Here is a 19775-nt window from a genome sequence, read left to right as displayed (position 1 = left end):
AAATTAAAATCTAAGGCATCTGTAATCACCATTTCTTCTGCAAATATCCTCCCCATTACAAATTAGCCAAAGCTTTCACCATATCCATTATTCAACAATCATATTTAAAAATAAAGCTAAGTCAAAAAAATCTGACTTGCAAGGTTGACAGACCCATGAGACAAAATTAGCCTGAACTTCAAAATACAAGTAGGGATAAGGAGACACTAGCTAAAACAATCTCTATCTAAAGAAGACTCAACCCTCATGAGTTTTCTAAAATTATTTCCTAATTTTGCCATATCCTGAAGTCCTGAAAATGGATTTGGCAGGTTTAAACCAACTGTAACAGAAGAGAAATGTAACTAAAAAGGTATAAGAGGTACTAAGAAATAAATAGTTTCATAATTTGGATTTAATTTTCATGAATTCTTGCTATACATCCCTAACATTTATTTTAAATTTATGTCAGCAACAATCAAAAATGCACATAAATGTTTCCATACAGATTATGAATATCAAAGCATCACCCAACTCTGCAATAGGGTTCAATACTGAGGGCTGCGCTTGTAACACAATTAAGAATTTACCCACCCAAGCATGAAAAAAAACAAACATCATTTTATATGTGGAAAATACTGCAGATGTGACCTGGCTCTGTTTATGAGTATGGCCCATAGAACAATAATTCCAAGGATGTTAATAGGCACTGTTTACAATGTTAGAGACAGATGATCATTGATTAAACCAACACACACATATTTACACATACACACAAGGGAGGAGTACTATGGTTAAGTTTTAGAAACACTGTATTAAGAGGCAAACAGCTTCCCCCACTGTACTGTTTCTCAAAACCTGCAATGCATCGGTGTCAATCACCTCAAAAGGAATACAGATATAGCAGGGATTGTAGAAGAGTGGCCTTAGCAGAACCAGCAACACCTCTAACACCTCAGAGCTTGTTAAGACATTTACTGCCCTACCGCAGAGAGTTGGGAGAGTGAACCTAACAGACTGCCTTTACAAGCCCTCCATGTAATTCTGATGCAAGCTCAAGCCTAAGAATCAAAAAGAATTGTGTTTCCCAAACATCTCTGATGGAGAAGGAAATGGCAACCCACTCCAGTATTCTTGCCTGGAGAATCCCAGGGATGGAGGAGCCTGGTGGGCTGCCGTCTATGGGGTCGCACAGAGTCAGACACGACTGAAGTGACTTAGCAGCAGCAGCAGCAACAAACATCTCTGATCTATTTTCCAGAAGCTCTTGTTCAAGGATCAATCAGTAGGACAATCTCTGGAAAACTACAACCTGGTTCATGATTTTACTCATTCATTCACCCAACCAACATTTACCGACTACCTTAACTATGTACCAGACACTGAGTTAGATCCAAGAAAGAAAACAAGATAAGAAAATGAACCCAGAGCAATTAGATGATTGTGCAGTCTCACTGCTATTATCAACTAAGCTGGTGTTCTGAATCAGGCCTCCTGACTGACAATTCATACTATGTACAAAGTACTCTGAATTTGTGTGCTCAATTGTGTCCAACTCTCTGCTCCAGTCTGCCAGGCTCCTCTGTCCATGCAATTTTCCCAGTTGTCATTTCCTACTCCAAGGGATCTTCCCAACCCAGGGATCAAACCTATGTCTTTTTCAACTCCTGCACTGGCACACAGATTCTTTACCACTGAGTCCCCTGGGAAGCCCATTCTAAATTTAAATCCTGTTTTTTTCTTTTTTCAGAGGGTGGGGAAGGGGAATAAATCTCATCTTTTTAAATGAGTCATTTTGTTATGAGCATAAATACCTTTAAAAATCTCATGGGAAATAATTATTAAAAATTTTTGAGTTCATGGATTCTTTCCCCCACCTACATAATAAAACTTTGACTTATTCATTTAAAAAGTTATTTACTAATGCTTATAATGTCCCAGGCCCTGTACAATATCACATCCAATGGCAATCAGGAGTAAACAAAACAAAGGTCCTGTCCTCAGCTTTTAATCTAATGGGAAAATGATTTGAAAAAATAAGTGTATATAATATAATATATGAGGGGAGAAATAACATGGTAAAATTGGAGAGTGACACTTTAGGTAGAGAAAAGCTCTCAAAGCAGATGAGCCTTTTGCAGAGCCCTGATTTCCTTCTCTGGGGGATCTTCCTGACCCAGGGATCAAACTCAGGTCTCTTGAATTGAAGGCATATTCTTTACCATCTGAGCCACCAGGGAAGCCCCAATTTTGGGTTCATTCCTTCACCTCAACTACAAATAAAAAAACACCTGCCATGCTAAAAGGTAATGGATTTTTTATTTCCATTTTTTAAATTAAAAGAACATATTTGAGTTTTCTTTCCAAATTAATCTTAGCACTGTCTGATTTTTCATACTTTATTAATAAGTAAGAAAAAAGTAGGGCTGCCCAGGTGGCACTAATGGTAAAGAACCCACCTGCCAATGCAGGAGAAGTAAGAGACATGCGTTCAATCCCCGGGTAGAGAAGATCTCCTGGAGGAGGGCATGGCAGCCCACTCCAGCCTTCTTGGCTGGAGAATCCCATGGACAAAGAAGTCTGGCAGGTTAAGGTCCATGGGGTCAGAGTCAGACACAACTGAGTGACTAGGACACTAAGAAAAAAGTTAGGTCTTTTTCTTCAAAGATGATACTAACACTAAAAATAGTCAGCTGACACTGTGCTGCTCACTATCTGGTAGGCACCAAGCAACATACTTACAACCAAGTTAACTACAAACAGTTACTCAGCAGCTCCAAGAGGCAAGCGCTAGTAGTTCAGTTCAGTTCAGTCGCGTCCAACTCTTTGTGACCCCACGGACTGCAGCACATCAGGCTCCCCTGTCCCTCACCAACTCCCAGAGCCTACTCAAATTCATGTCCATCATGTCAGTGATGCCATTCAAACATCTCACCCTCTGTCATCCCCTTCTCCTCCCGCCTTCAATATTTCCCAGCATCAGGGTCTTTTCCAATGGGTTGGTTCTTCGCATCAGGTGGCCAAAGTATTGGAGTTTCAGCTTCAGCATCAGCCCTTCCAATGTAGCAGTATCCCTATTTTCAGACTTGTTGAAGGATTAAGGCCTCCTCCAACACCATACAGCTAGTAAGCTGTGGAGATGAAACCTAAATGTTGACAAATTAACTCCTATTTTTCTAAATCCCAAATCAAAATAAAAAGTTTTCTTGGTTCAGCAAGCTTGTTAATGCTTGTTACTAAAATCATTAATGCCTGTAATTTTCTGAGCTTTTAATTAGAAAAACCTAATATGTAAAAAAAACAGAAACTTGTACACAAGTTATAAAAAGAACTCCTTTCTCTGTGAGAAAAGTGAAATTTACATTTTTCCACTAAAGACTTTTTACTTTAAATGTAAATCTTAAACAAGAATAAATGCCAGCATTAGGTGAGTGTCTGTAGGGACAAGGAATATAGAAATAATTTGTATTTTTAAAGAGGCAGGAAGCATGGCTTTACTGACTATGTCAGGGGCCCAGCTCTTCTGTGTCAGCCTTAGCAGTGCAATAATCACTTAAGAGAGTAAGAATTTTAATTCAAATCAGATTTTCTACAGAAAAGAGGCCATGTAAATTTTTATACAACAGCCCTGTCTTAGTATACAAACTAATGTGGAAGAGAAGGGAGCTTTGGGCCCTTATCTTTTTTCTTATATGATTATAAATCTGTAAAATATTAACAATACATTATTGATGAAATTTGTCTAAATGATACAATATAGCATAACTCTCAACTGTCTGCTGAACAAGAATATTTTCTAAGTGACAAGGTAGTTTTTCTTAATGGTGACTGTGAGTCACCAATAAGTCTCAACCGCTTTTCACAGAAAGCGGTGTTGAAAGAATGAGGGGAAGGCAATCATTTCTAAGAAGGGTAGTACTTAATAAGGCAGGCAAGCCTAATTATTACAGTTTAACAAAGTCACAATTTAATTCATCTGAAAAGAAAGATATCAGAATCATTTATCCAATGCATTCATGAGAGAAAGTTAAGATAAAATGAAATCAAAGAAATAACCAGCTCCAAATATAAAACCTTCAGAAGAGTTGTTAAAAGTGAAACTGATTATGTTTCCTCAGGCACTATGGTGGAGATGTAAATAAGACCCAACACAGTTCAAAAGACAGACTGTACAAAAGAATCAAGGTGCATATAAAATCCACAATCTGAATATTTAACATCTACAGGATTAAAATGGTTGATAAAAATATCAAGATTATTTCTATAAAACATTAGCGATAAAGAAGGTAGAAATAAAGTGAAGTCGCTCAGTTGTGTCTGACTCTTTGTGACCCCATGGACTATAGCCTACCAGGCCCCTCAGTCCACGGAATTTTCCAGGCAAGAGTACTGGAGTGGGTTGCCATTTCTTTCTCCAGAGGATCTTCCCGACCCAGGGATCGAACCTGGGTCTCCTGCATTGTAGGCAGACACTTTACCGTCTGAGCCACCAGGGAAGTCCATAAAGAAGGTAAATGCTAACTAAAGTCACAAAGATTTCCTGGAAAGCAAAAAGTGACTGCTTAAAAAAAAATTAGTTAATACAGTACAACTGCTAGCCACAAATAACTTCTTAAACTAAAGAACATCTTAGTATCCTGTATGCTGATAGGTTAATCACCTCGAGTCTGGAATTAAAAGCAATGGGAAATGGGTTTCTTTCCTCAGAAATGTATTTTTCAAAATAGTCATCTGCAACTGCCTGATCATGATAAAATTTCTTACTTATGCTGTCAAAAATTAAGATTCCTCTTACTCTTTATTCAAATGAAGGAAATATAATTAAAAATTCTTCATGAGCTCTAGCTTATTAATCAAAGTCCACCCACCCAAGTGTTACAAGAAATTAATTTGATCCTATGGTAAATGCTTGCAAACTCTGACTTAAGAGTACAGATTCAACTTGATCAAGTTGCCAATAATTTAAAGGCAATAATTTAAATTCAGTTAACAATGATTTATAGGATATTTCACTAAGACTATTAAAAAGAATAAAATTTTAAAAGGGAACCTATTTTTGCAACAGTCCGTCCCCACCAATGTAAATTGAGAATCTTAAAACAAGGACACTAAGTCTCACTTCTAAACCACCCAAATCTTTTTTAATTCTAGTGACTTAATGAGAGGTCACAAAGAGTCAGACATGACTGAGCAACTGAACTGAGCTGAATGAGGAAAAAAGCAGCTCTTTCTCTTCAGCATTTTAAAATGAATAGCATTCTTCAGCTCACTATGCTATTTAACAACTGAACTATAAAACACTAAGCAGAGCTTCAGTTTAAATAATAAGTCTTAGAGAACTAACACTCTTATTGCTCTAAGTATGGACCGGTTTTCTCAGTTATATGATAAACACATCTTTTCCAAACTCAAACACACATGATTACATCAAACAGCTTTTAGTGAGTATGCATGTTTCCACATTCCACAAATAAACCATATACCTTTTCCAACATTCTAACTTAATTTCTTTTGACAGCTAGTTTAAAATCTCTTAATATGTTTGTAAACTGCTCTTTTTTACAAGTGGGCATGTAAGTTTAATAATTCAGAAATTTAAAAGCAAAGTTTCAGTGACAAATCACAATAAGGAGGGGCAACATGCTGCAATCAATTTATCAGAACACCTGCCAAAAAAATACACTGAAGTCAATATAAATACTTATAATTCATGAATAATATCACAGAAAATAGTAGAGCAGGGCACTCAAACTATTGGTCCCTCCACTAAAACAATCATAAGCTGGCAAAAATTGACAGAATGAACTCTGGAATAAAAAACAAATCAACTAGGGAAATGCTTAAGAAGAAACCGGCATTTTTATTTTCCTGTCTGCTCGTCCCCATTCCCAAGAGAAGCAGCAATAGCAGTGGGGATGGAAGCCTCTTTCCTGGAACCTATTCCTAAAGTACTGTAAGTTGTGTGTTCTGACCTGTCTGGTAGCTCCCTGAAGGACTGGTACAGAGGCTGACCTTTATTTCACATCCTAACTCCAGCTTGAGTGGCTTTCCAGGAATATGCCAAAAGATTAAACAAACATACTAGCAGGCAAAGGACAGAACACGGCAAGTAGCAGACACACCCAAAAACTGAAAAGGAAGAGACTAAGGTGGAAGTTCTTTGAAGAAATAAAGGTTTGGAAGGGCCACCATGTATATCAGGGAAGACAAAGTGTAATGTCCAGAATCAGAAGCAAGTTCAGAAAAGACCTGAGAGGACCCTACAGATCTGAGTCTGGCACAAGAAGAAGGTGAAGGTGCGTGAAGGCAGAGTGGTAGGCAGCCTAGCTCAGTGATGAAGTGCCCCAACTCAGAGAAAAGCTGGAAGGAGCAGGAGAGTGGCACTCCCCTCCCCTACTCCCAGTTTTTTGGCTTCAGATAGATAAAGCTGACTCTGAAGATAATAAAACAGAAACTTCAGGGCCACAAACAACAAGGAATTTTGTCTTTGTAAAAAACAATTTGGAAAAGTCACTAAACAAACTGGACTGCTGCAGCCCTCAACAACCAAAAACAAACCGTAAGGAAGGAGCAAATCTGATGTACAGAGTTATGACGTCATAATACCCCAAATACCGACTTTTCAACAAAAAATTATAAATACAAAGAAATAGGAAAGTATGGCCCTTTCACAGGAAATACTAAATTGACAGAAACCATCCCTGAGGAAGGCCAGACATTGAACTTACTAGAAAAACCTTAAGTCAACTGTCTTAAATGTGCTCAAAAAGGAAACCATGGATGAAGAATTAAAAGAAATCAGAAAAGCAATTAATGAACAGAAAAAGAATATCAACAGAGAAAGAAATTTAAAAGCTGAAAAAAAAAGAAATTTAGGAATTCCCTGGTGGTGGTTAGGACTTTGCATTTCCACTGCCAGGGGCCTGGGTCTGATCCCTGGTCAGGGTACTAAGATCCCACAAGCAGTGTGGTGTGGTCAAAATAAGAAATCCTGATGCTGAAAAGTATAATAAATGAAAATTTCACTAGAGGGGCTCAGCAGCAGATCTGAACAAAGGTGGGGGGGGGGGGCGGGCGGAGGAGGGGAGATGAGCAAATCTGAAGATAGGACAATTGAAATTAACCAGTCTGAAAGGCAGAGAAAGAAAATGAAGGAAAATGATCAGAGCTTAAGTATCTGTGGAACACTATCAAACATACCAATTTCAGCATTGTAAGAATCCCAGAAGAAGAGGGCGGGGGGGGACCTAGAAATGGGCAGAAAGAATATCTGAAGAAATATTAGATGAAAACTTCCTAAATGGAATGAAAGACAGGAATTTACACATCAAAGAAGACAAATACCCACCAAACAGGATAAACTCAAAGACATCTATACTGAGAGATATTATAACCAAACTGCTGAAAGACAAAGACAGAATCTTGAAAACAGCAACAACAAAGCAATTCAACGTGTACAATGAACTCTCAAGAAGATTAACATCCCATCTCTTATCAGAAACTGTGGAGGCTACGACCAGTAGAATGACATATTTAAAGCACTGAGGGAGAATAAATCAAACAGAATTATATATCCAGCAAAATTATCTTTCAAAAATGAAAAATTAAGACATTCCTATTTTTTAAATAGCTAAGACAATTCACCACTAATAGAAATGTCAACAAGAAATACTGAGAGTCCTTCCAGATAAAATGAAAGAATTTATAAAATACATTAGTTTAAAGCCATGTGAAGAAATAAAGATTTCAGTAAAAATAATAACAACAAAAATAAAAAATAAATGAACAAAGGATCTGAACACACAATCTCCCCAAGAAGACATACTGATGGCCAACAGGCACAGGAAAAGAAAGTCATCACTAACTGCTGCTGTTGTTCAGTCGCTCAGTCCAGTCTGACTCTGCAACCCCATGAACTGCAGCACACCAGGCTTCCCTGTCCTTTACTCTCCCAGTTTGCTCAAACTCTTGGCCACAGTCGGAGATGCTATCTAACCATCTCATCCTCTGGCACCCCCTTCTCCGTTTGCCTTCAATCTTTCCCAGTATCAGGGTATTTTTCCAGTAAGTCGACTCTTCGCATCAGATGGCCAAAGTATTAAGAGTTTCAGCTTCAGTCCTTCCAATGAATATTAAGAGCTGATTTCCTTTAAGATTGACTGGTTTGATCTCCTTGCAGTCCAAGGGACTCTCAAGAGTTTTGTCCAAAACCACAATTCAAAGGCATCAATTCTTCAGTGTTCAGCCTTCTTTATGGTCCAACTCTCATATCCGTACATGACTACTAAAAAAAATCACAGCTTTGACTATATGGACCTTCATCAGCAAAGTGAGTTCTCTACTTTTTAATAAGCTGTCTAGGTTTGTCATAGCTTTCCTCTCAAGGAGCAAGCATCTTTTAATTTTATGGTTGTGGTCACTGTCCGCAGTGATTCTGGAGCCCAAGGAAATAAAATCTGTCACTGTTTGCACTTTTTCCCCTTCTATTTGCCATGAATTGATGAACTGGATGCCATGATCTTAGTTTTTTTAATGCTGAGTTTCAAGCCAGCTTTTTCAATAATTGTTAGGGAAATGCAAATCAAAACCTCAATGAGATATCACCTCACACCTATAAGAATGCCTATTATCAAAAGGACAAGAAATAACAAGCCTTGACAAGGATTTGGAAGAAAAAGGAAACCTCATACAGTATTGGTGGGAACATAAATTGGTGCAGGCACTATGGAAAAGAATATGAAGATTTCTCAAAAATTCAGAACAGAATTACGACATAACTCAACTATTCCCTATTTGGTATTTATCCAAAGAATACAGAAGACATTAATTTGAAAAGATATATGCACCCATGTGTGTTCCTTACATCACTATTTACAATAGCCAAGATATGGAAACAAAATTAAGCCTCCACTGATAGATAAGTGGATAAAGATGATCATACACATACATATACACACACAATGGAATACTACTCAGCCATAAAAATAAACGAAATTTGTCATTTGCAACAATGCATATCATCTCTGAGAGTATTATGTTAAGTGAAATAAGACAGAGATAGACAAATAGCACATGATTTCACTCATATACGAAATCTAACACACACACACAAAATAAATAAATAAATACAAACTTACAGAGAACAGACTGATGGTCACCAGAAGGAAAGGATGTTTGAGAGTGGGCAAAAGGGATGAAGGGGTCAACTGTATGGTAATGGATGGTAACTAGACATTTTGTGGTGATCATTTTGTAGTATATACAGATATCAAATTATAAAGACACACAGCTGAAACTTAAAAAACATTACATACAAATTTTAAGATCCCCAAAAAATCAATGAAAACTAATATGCTATTTGAAATTTACAATAAAGAATGCTATGTGTTTAAGTAAAATAAATGAATGAATGAAATCAATCAGTGAATCAAGGACTTTCCTGGTGGTACAGTGGTAAAGAATCTGCCATCCCATGCATGGGGCAGGGGTTCAATCTCTGGTAAGGGAACTAAGATCCCATATGCCACAAGGCAACTAAGTCCACACACTGCAACTAGTAAGTGGCCCACAGCAACTATTGAGCCCACATGCTCTGGAGCTGACATGCCACAACTAGAGAGAAGCCCCCATGTTGTAATGCAACTAAGACCTGATGCAGCTAAATAAATAAAAAATTTTTAAGTGAATCAAGCACTTTAAAAAGGAGAGACTGGAGGAAATCAGAAACAAAAAATAAAACACATATAGCAAAATGGCACAAAAAAGTCTTTCTCTACCAGTAATTCTTTAAATGTAAATAGATTTACAATAGTGTAATACAGTCATACAATAGAATACTATTATTTGACAATAAAAAGCAGTGATATACTGATACATGCTACAACATAATGAACCATGAAAACATGATGTTAATTGAAAGAGGCAAGACACAAAAGACTACACAGTGTATAATTCCATTTATATGAAATGTCCCTAACAGGCACATTTATTCAAACAGAACAGGCAGACTGGTAGCTACCAGGCTCTGGGGCAAGGAGACAAAGCTGGTGAAGGCTAAAGGTAACGGTTTTCTTTTGGAAGTGATGAGATTATTATACACTTTGTGGTAACGTCTGTACAACTCTGAAAATTACTGAACTGTACATTTCAAATGTGTTAATTGTTTGGTATGTGAACTATATATCTCAATAAAGCTGTCTTTTAAAAAAAAATATTTTTACATGTGGTGGATGTACCAGTACTTTTGGCACAGAAACAGTGGAAACAGTGTCAGACTTTGTTTTTTGGGGCTCCAAAATCACTGCAGATGGTGACTGCAGCCATGAAATTAAAAGACACTTACTCCTTGGAAGGAAAAGTTATGACCAATCTAGACAGCATATAAAAAGCAGAGACATTACTTTGCCAACAAAGGTCTGTCTAGTCAAGACTATGGTTTTTCCAGTGGTCATGTATGGATGTGAGAGTTGGATTGTGAAGAAAGTTGAGCACCGAAAAATTGACGCTTTTGAAGTGTGGTGTTGGAGAAGACTCTTTAGAGTCCCTTGGACTGCAAGGAGATCCAACCAGTCCATCCTAAAGGAGCTCAGTCCTGGGTGTTCATTGGAAGGACTGATGCTGAAGCTGAAGCTCTAATACTTTGGCCACCTCATGAGAAGAGGTGACTCACTGGAAAAGATCCTGATGCTGGGAGGGATTGGGGGCAGGAGGAGAAGGGGACGACAGAGGATGAGATGGCTGGATGGCATCACCGACTCGATGGACATGAGTCTAAGTAAACTCCGGGAGTTGGTGATGGACAGGGAGGCCGGTGTGCTGCGATTCATGGGGTCGCAAAGAGTGAGACACAACTGAGAGACTGAACAGAACAGAACAGAGGAGCTAGTTATGAATGCCCCACCTCAGATCTGCCAAAACAGAACCCAGACGAGTCCTGTGCATATTAAAAGTCAGGATGCACTGCCCTAGGGCCACTCTATGTTACAGAAAGTAAACAGCCCTGAAAGCTCACACAGCTAATTCATTACATAAGAAGACACCTTTTATTCTTTTAATTACTTTGCTTGCAAGCTGGTGTCTCCCAGTAGAAAGGGCACAAAACTGTCTTCCGCATTTCCTGGCTTTGAAACCTGGGATAGCAGTCTATACACAGTACCCAACTATTTGTTGAATCACTAAAAAATGACTTCATAACACAGACTGATTTCTGAAGAGGGGGACAACATTTTGCCTAAATATGCTAGCAAATGTTAGAAAAAATTCTCTTTGAAAAAGAAGAGCAAACCAAAGCAGAATCTGTTTTGTCACAATATCAAGTTATCCACTGGTAAATGGGGAATTTACTTAGTAACTCAGGAAGTCAGAATGCTCTGACACAGAAAGATAGCCCCACTAATGGAGTTACCCAACAAAGAGAAAGCTGCTTGCTAGTGGTTGTTAACAAGAGAGCGGGCAAGAACATGAGCCTTACAGAAAGGGACATAATGTGTAACTGAGGTTTCAGTCAGAGACTACTTCTGACTGAAGTAGCCAAGGGAGATCTGTGCTTATTCAATCATGCTCATTGTCTTTGGATTTTACTCGCCCTGGGTACTAAGGAACAACCCTAAAGACACCAGAATCTACTCAGTGAGCCAAACTATTGTCCTATAACAAAGTGCGTGGATTCCTGAAGTAAAAAGGGTCTCTACGCAATGCCAACTGGCTGGTTCTACATTTAGACTTCCAAGCCTGGTCCAAGTCGCCCTTGACTCCTAGTGGAAATAGCCTTTCTGTGCAGATTTGAAAGGTCTGATCTAGTGTCATGAAAATGGCTTCCTGGATCTAAGCTACAAAAGTGGTAGTTGTCTAATAGAAGTCTGATACATTTAGAAAAACATCCTATCAAAAATTCAGTTTGGGAAAAAAAGAAGTAGCAACTGCACCCCACGCGTAGATGTGAAGACAGTTTCAAAGAATGATATCTGGCACATGAGTCACAAAAGAAAGTGTCAACAGAATTAATCTTTCAGAACCCCAAGTAAAGAAAAGTCTTGGTATATTTCAGTCAACGTTTTGAGTTTCGTTAGAAATTTTCAGCTAAGAGGTAAAATATTTTCAACAGTTAAAAGAAATCTGCTTTTCCTCTCTTACATTGTTTTCTCTTACAAAGAATTCCTTATTCAAATACTGATATAGACTTTACCTAGAAGATTACAGAAAATATTTTATGCTTCCAAAAAGGCAAAATGTACTACTATACAAGTACATGCAGTCTATAAGATTGCTTTATCTAAAGTCACTGTCTGACCAATCCCTCGAAAGTGTTAGTTGTTCAGTTCTGTCTTGATTCTTTGTGACCCTATGGACTGTAGACTGTCAGGTTCCTCTGTCCATGGAATTCTCCAGGTAAGAATACTGGAGTGGGTAGCCATTCCCTTCTCCAGGGGATATTCTCTACTGAGGGATCAAACCCAAATCTCCTGCATTACAGGCAGTTTCTTTACCATCTGAGCAACCAGGGAAGCCCAATCCTTTCGCAGCCACCAATTAACTGGCCAGGGTGCCTCTTTTCAACTACTATTTAAAAATTAAAATTTAAGTATAGTTGATTTCAAATTATAGTAGATTTCAAAGAACAGTTAAGATCAAACCAGTCAATCCTAAAGGAAATCAACCCTGAATATTCATTAGAAGGACTGATGCTGAAGCTGAAGCTCCAATACTTTTGAAAAAGACTGATGCTGGGAATGACTGGGGCAAGAGGTGAAGGAGGAAACAGAGGATGAGACGGTTGGATGGCATCACCAACTCAATGGACATGAGTCTGAGCAAACTCTAGGAGACACTGTAGGACAGAGAAGCCTGGGATGCTGCAGTCCATGGCGTCACAAAAAGTCAGACACGACTTAGTGAGTGAACACCACAGCTGATTTTAATGTTATTTTCATTTCTGGTATACGAAAGTGATTCAGCTATACATTCTGTTGTTCTTCATATTCTTTTCCATTATGATCTATCACAGGATACTGAATATAGTTCCCTGTGCTATAGAGTAGGACCTTGTTGTTTACCCATTCTATACATCATAGTTTACATCTGCAAACCCCAACCTCCTGTTCCACCCCTTCCCTAATCCCCATCCCCTTGGCAAATACAAGTCTGTTTTCTATGTTTGAGTCTGTTTATTTCAAAGATAGGTTCGTTTGTGTCATATTTTAGATTCCACATATAAGCAATATCACATGAGGTTATCTGTCTTTCTTTTTGCTGCAAACGGCATTATTTCATTCTTTTTCATGGCTGAGTAGTATTTTATTGTATATATGTACCTTCACTGTAAACAAGTATCTTCTTTATCCATTCCTATCAATGGACATTTAGGTTGATTCCATGTCTTGACTATTGTGAACAGTGCTGCTATGAACACAGGGGTGCATGTATCTTTTTGAATTATAGGTTTGTCTGGATATATTTTTTAGCCCCTTCCACCATATGAGGACACAGCAAGAAGGCACCAGCAATGAACAAGAAAGAGGGTCCTCACCAGGATGCAACCATGCTAGTCCCCTTGATCTTGGGACTTCCAGCTGCCAGAACTGTAAGAAGTAAATTTATCTCTGTGGTAGTTAGAGCTGCTCAAACAGACTAAGACATCAAACTCACCTCAAACAAGCGCAAGTCAGCAGGAACCCTGTCACCAACTGAAAGGCAAACTGTATCACCTGGAACTAAGTCTCGTGCAAGTGTATGCTCCAATTTTCCTTCACGCACACTGTAACATAAAACAGAAAGAGCCACACCTAAAGAAAGCAAGCAAGACCACTTACTTTAAGAAATTCCTTCCAGGGGGCTTGCCTGGGAAAAATATATTGCATTATCACACAGTCACATACAAAAGGTATCTGCTGAATAAATCCATGTCTCAATAATCTCAATAAAATTAGAAGTAACAAAAGTTTTAATAGTACAACTTGCTATAATGAATAGAGCATGAATTTTTCATGTCAGATTAATGGTTTCTACCTTATGTTCAGACAAATCTTGGGCCACAAGGTATACTGTACTAGTCACATTTAATTTCTACTTTTAAGAGTAGAAATCTGTTATCAGAAACAAGGATCATACCAATGGCATTCTGGTGGCATAAGTTTATTTAGTTCTTCAAGAGATTTTTCTGAACGATATTCCTATTTTAAAAAAAAAAGAATATTAGGAAAAAATATTTATAAAGAAATGCAATAAGCACATTCTTAAGAACACATGCTATGCTAGACTTAAACATTTACCTAAACCATTAACATTTCCCCAAATTTTTATCTTTTTCTTTACTTATACTCCCATGCAAAAAAGCTTGTCCTTTATTAAATAATGTTAAATTACAGTGACCAAACAATCTTTTATAATTAAATATTCTCAATTCTATATTTCAATATTCAGTGTACAAACCTAAGGTCAAGTTACTGATAAGAAAGTGAAGAAAACTAATATTAGTGTAACCAAAGAGTATATAATTTTCGGTTATTAAAAGTTAAGATTACTGAGCCTCATAATTAAGATAATTTTACTTCCAGTGTTTAATGACCAAGGAAGTCAGACAACCAAACGCAAGTAACACTGGCACTGAAGATTCACGTCCATGGCAACTGTAAAGGTTTGTGAAATAGAAATAAGTCTGTGTGGGAGAAACATGAATTGAACAAGGAGTGAGACATGGCTGCCCTACTCCAAGAAACATGTTCCCCATGACTCTGAATCACCCAAAGGGGAAATTCTCAGGAGACCTAACTCTGTGAGGTTCAGTCTTCCTCCATCCATATAATCACAGCTAGAGTCAGAGACATCCTTCACCACACTATTTAGTCCAACTTCCATGGACTGTTTCACTTCATGCAACATCACTACTATTTCTGTCTCATTCTGCACTAAGTACACCAACCTTTTGATCTAAGGTTAAAAAGGGAGGAGAAGGAGTAGGGAGAGTAATGGAAGTAAAGTTGGGGTGGGGGGAGTTCTGAAATGACTGTAACGCTAGCACTAATCAAAACTGCACATCCATCACAAACATTTTCAAGTAGAAAATGCAAAGCTATATAAGAATAACTTAGAAATACATCTGTCTTTACTACTAAGGCAAGAGGAACAAATGTGACAGTAAGGTAGATCTGTAAATATAAAAATCACAAGACACCCAGTGCAATATACAGCATAAGGAACATTATAAAAATTTTGTATGGGGACAGATGGTTACTAGACTTATCATGGTGATCACTTCATAAGGCATACAATTATCAAATCACTATGTAGGGCACCTGAAACTAACAATATGGTATGTTAACTATACCTCAATTAAAAAAAAAATTACAGACACCCCTCCCCTAACTATACCAAGGATATTAAGGAGTTTAAAAGTTTTCCAAAAAGTCCGTAAAAGGCTAGAAAATACTCACCAGTCCTAGATCCTAGTCATGTAAGACGTAAAAGCTGCCCAATCTTTACCTCCCTCTTTAAACTTCTTAGCTTTTACTCCCTACAACTACAAAGATACCTCTCTATCAAAATGATCCTTCAACATACCACCAAAAACTTGACAGCCATCTCAAATGAACACCTAAAAGTTAAATTTTAAATTTATTGTAAAGGCAACATCAATATGTAACTATACAGAACAATTAGCTATTTTTATGGCTGCAAGGAGGTATATAACAGGGATGGGAAATGGAGATTAAAAAGGATAGTGGGGTCAGATATAAACATAAAAAGTACTCTTCTAAAATATAGGTAAAAACACAAATATAAATAATACTAAAAAATGAAGACTTTCTGAAAGATTTCTGACAGTTTTCTGACAAAGCATTAATGTAAGTTCAACAGAGTAAATAAGACCCTTGTAGAGAGGATTTTTAATTGTCATTTGTAGAATATTTTGTTGTGTCAGCACATTTGAGGAAAAGGCTCACATGTGTATAAAAAAATCAGAACTACCAATCTGAAACTGGGCTTTTCATAAATGTTTCAATTTGTTCTTGAGCTTTCCTTCAAACGGACCTATCATAAAGATATTTAGCTGTTGGTTTCACCCATTAAGATTTAAGGTGTGTAACACCATTCTTTTGTAAAAGTCCATACAATGTTAAAATCGTCATTTTGTGGAATTTTTTTTGAGGGTAGGAGTTATTTACCAAGCTACTAAGGTCTTCGATGTTGTTGTTGTTTAGTCACTAAGTCATGTCTAACTCTTCTGCAATCCCATGGACTGCAGCCCACCAGGCTCCTCCATGGGATTTCTCAGGCAAGACTACTGGAGGGGATTGTCATTTCCTTCTCCAGGGGATCTTCCTCACCGGGAGATCAAACCCCGCATCTCCTGCATTGGCAGACATATTCTCTACCAGTGAGTCACCAGGCAAGCCCATAAGGTCTTCCATACAAAATGATAATTCTATAAGAATTCTTAGGAAGCAAGCCACTCCACACATCTGTAGCACTACTAGTGATGCAAAGGCGTTCCAGTCACTGGTCCAATGGGTCGGTCATACCATGCAAATGACCATGAATGAGATCCAGCCTGGAATGACCTCTGCTAAACTAGCCCTCAACCTGCCTTAAGGTAATTTTTATGTTAAAACATAAAAGAGCATTTCCTAGATACAGGATCCCTGATGGTGTACTAATGCAACTCACAAAGTTGTTGCAGATAATCTGATTCCAACCGGCTTTTCTACACTGGGTGTCTACAAAACAAATTACTAAATTAGAGACTATCACAGGACACCTGGATGATGACAGGAAATATCCAAGGAATATGTCACAGATGTGAAAATAACCAGTCACTTAAAATATGCTCTTTCGATTATAAACATGAACTTCAAATGCCATATTACAGTTTTCCTTAAACTAGAATAATTCTTCTAGTCTTACTAACGATGCTTCAAATTTTTAACCATCAAATGACACCTGCCAACATTGTTCTAAAACCTGCAGAAGTTATCAGATATTTAAAGAAACATAAAACTAAGCCCATGTTTTTATTTATGTCTACACTAGTCAATAGAAATTCAGACATTATCTGTACATCATTCACATTAATTTTTTTAAACAGGGTTCCTTTCCATATATTTTCTTTACTGCCTCAGTGCCTGTGCTCAACGGGGGAGTTCGATCCAGATCAGAACATCCCTTCCATGGACGAACAAGGAGTCTGAACCCTGACCCAATTTTTTAACTGGAAAAAAGTTAAAAGTCTATTGCTGGATTTTATTTCTATTTCTGTACTTTTTGTTTCCATCTGCTTCAGTTAACTTTAAATAGAAACACCATCAAATAGAAAACTAGATTTTCTTCATGCCACTGCCTAAATCAAAGCAGTCATGTTGGTTCCACAAACTTCCTTGAAGAGTTACTGTTTCTGAAATTATTTCAAAAACAAAGAGCAAATTATTCTACCAACATACGCATCCCCCAATAATTACACATTTTAACATAAACCAACTTGATTTTTTGAAGCAATTAACTATCATTTTATAATGTTATCAAAATAGACTTACTCACCTGAACAAAGGCGACCGTAACAACAATAAGTATTGCCTAAACAAAACAAAGAAACAACTTTTTTAAAATCAGACATTGCAACTTCTGAAATGATTATTAAATCATATTTTATTCTTCTGACTCTATCTACAGCCCCAAGACACCAGACATGAAGCACAGGACAGCCAGGGAAGGAATCACAATTCTGCCTTGAGGCCTAGGAGTAGAGAAACCCACAGCTGACAGGAGTCTGCCTCCCCAGGATGGTTTCTTAAACTCTTTGATCTCAGGATCCCTTTACAAACGGAGGACCAGCTTTTGTTTATGTGACTAATAAGCTACTGATATTTACCATATTAAATATGTCTTTAAATACTGGGTTTTAGCTTCTACTTTCATCTAAAAAACGTAAGCCCATTACATGTTAACACATACAATATTTTTTATGAAAAACTCTTTCGCAACCCCATAGACTGTAGCCAACCAGGCTCCTCTGTCCATGGAAGTTCCCAGCAAGAATACTAGAATGGGTTACCATTTCCTTCTCCAGAGGACCTTCCCAACTCAGGGATCAAACTCATGTCTCCTCAGTTGGCAGGTGGATTCCTTACCACTGAGCCACCAGGGAAGCCCTATGAAAAATATATCCCTTCCCAAAATTGTGAGAAAAGTGGCAGTGTTTTCAATTTTTCTATCTTTGGTGTCCGCTTTAATGCTGCGTTGGCCAAAAAATTCATTTGGGTTTTTTCATTCTCCTATCTGCTTCTGCATTCAATTTATTGACATATGTTAATTTGGCTGAAGTATATGAAAAAAATTCAACCTCATACAGATACTGTTGGAAAAGGGAGGAGTTTATTTTAAAAGCCTTTTCAAATAATTGTGGTTTTTATTCTTAGCTACCACACCAAAATTAGACAACTGCTAGTAACATTAAAAGCAATCTGCAATGCAGAATATAAAACTAGATCAGTGAACTTTTCATAGTCTGTTATATTAAAATCAGTCTCCTTACTATTGTGAACGAATATTTTTTATCATCATGCACAGGTCATTTAGAAAAGGTTGATTCACTGGGTTATTCAAATCTTCCAAGTGTTGACACATTTTATAATTGGTAAAAAAAAATCACATTCACTGAAATCACTACTGACCTCAATAGAATAAGGTCTTAAAATAAGGGAGCTATCCAGCTTCCCTGGTAGCTCAGAGGTTAAAACGTCTGTCTGCAATGTGGGAGACCTGGGTTCGATCCCTGGGTCGGGAAGGTCCCCTGGAGAAGGAAATGGCAACCCACTCCAGTGTTCTTGCCTGGAGAATCCCAGGAATGGGAGCCTGGTGGGCTGCCGTCTATGGGGTCACACAGAGTCGGACACGACTGACGTGACTTAGCAGCAGCAGCAGTTACTACTGAAAGCTTGAATTTTACCATTGGAAACAAATTCTGTCAGTTGTTTCTCTTGTAGTACAAGGTTATTTCACTCACTTTCAAAAAAAGTATGCCAATTATTCAAGTCTTAATAACCATAGTTTGTATATCAGCCATTCTTTGGAATAAAAGGCTAGTTCACTTCAGCACACAACCTTTCCTTGGGACAATCACCATACCTCAATGAATACTTCTATTTCATCACACAGAACAGTAAAAAGGTATATACTTAAGGATCAAGATTTAGTAAAATTAATTTTTACTGTTTTATCAAAAACATTATTAAGAGAAACAGCAAAAGAAATCAGTTAAGTACTAGACAGTTTACTAGATAGGTGCCACTATCTTGATTCAGACCAAAGCGCTAATGGTTTTACCCACATCACTTTTGCTCCATTAACGCAAATGTCTATAGCAAAAAGACAGAGAACGTTTTAGCTTTATGAAAGTAGTTTTGGCCTCACATGCTCCCTAAAAGAATCACATAGACTCCCAGGAGTCCACAAGCAATAGCTGGAGACTTCAAAGCTCTGTGTTCACTTCTCCTGTGCAGTTAAGCATAACATACTTGCTTTAATCAATGCTTAGACTTACTATAGATTTTTATGCTACAACGAAACAGAGAAGCCAAAAAAAAAAAAAGATGAAACCTAGAATAACATAGCTGGAGAGAATAAAATTTTACATAGTAAATATACAGTGCATTGTTAAATATTTTTAATTTCAAAACTGTCAGGCTTCAGTTCACAACTAGTCAAATATATTCTCAATTGGAAAGTAAAAGAAATTAAATATTTAATTGGAAAATTATTATAAAATGTTTCACATCTGTGAAATTATCAGGTTGTTAAAAAATTCC

At 37.5% G+C, this 19775-nt stretch overlaps 1 protein-coding gene and 1 non-coding gene across 4 annotated transcripts in view; both read right to left on the bottom strand.

The window, feature by feature from the left end:
* The window catches only part of ATP2C1 (ATPase secretory pathway Ca2+ transporting 1), a 150624-nt gene that overhangs the window by 45849 nt on the left and 85000 nt on the right, over window positions 1–19775 (bottom strand). For all 3 annotated transcript variants that reach the window (XM_043874519.1, XM_043874521.1, XM_043874520.1), the window contains 3 exons: window positions 17509–17544; window positions 14086–14147; window positions 13624–13732 (listed from right to left, as the gene is read on the bottom strand). In XM_043874519.1, coding sequence (XP_043730454.1) covers window positions 13624–13732; window positions 14086–14147; window positions 17509–17544 — 207 coding nt within the window. The remainder of the gene's footprint in view (window positions 1–13623; window positions 13733–14085; window positions 14148–17508; window positions 17545–19775) is intronic.
* Window positions 4404–4475, bottom strand: TRNAC-ACA. Its single transcript has one exon. It is a non-coding gene; the product is annotated as a tRNA-Cys (tRNA).

The sequence above is a fragment of the Cervus elaphus genome, chromosome 19 (assembly GCF_910594005.1).
Source record: "Cervus elaphus chromosome 19, mCerEla1.1, whole genome shotgun sequence".
NCBI lineage: Eukaryota > Metazoa > Chordata > Mammalia > Artiodactyla > Cervidae > Cervus > Cervus elaphus.
This window is presented reverse-complemented; position numbering and strand designations above follow the sequence as displayed.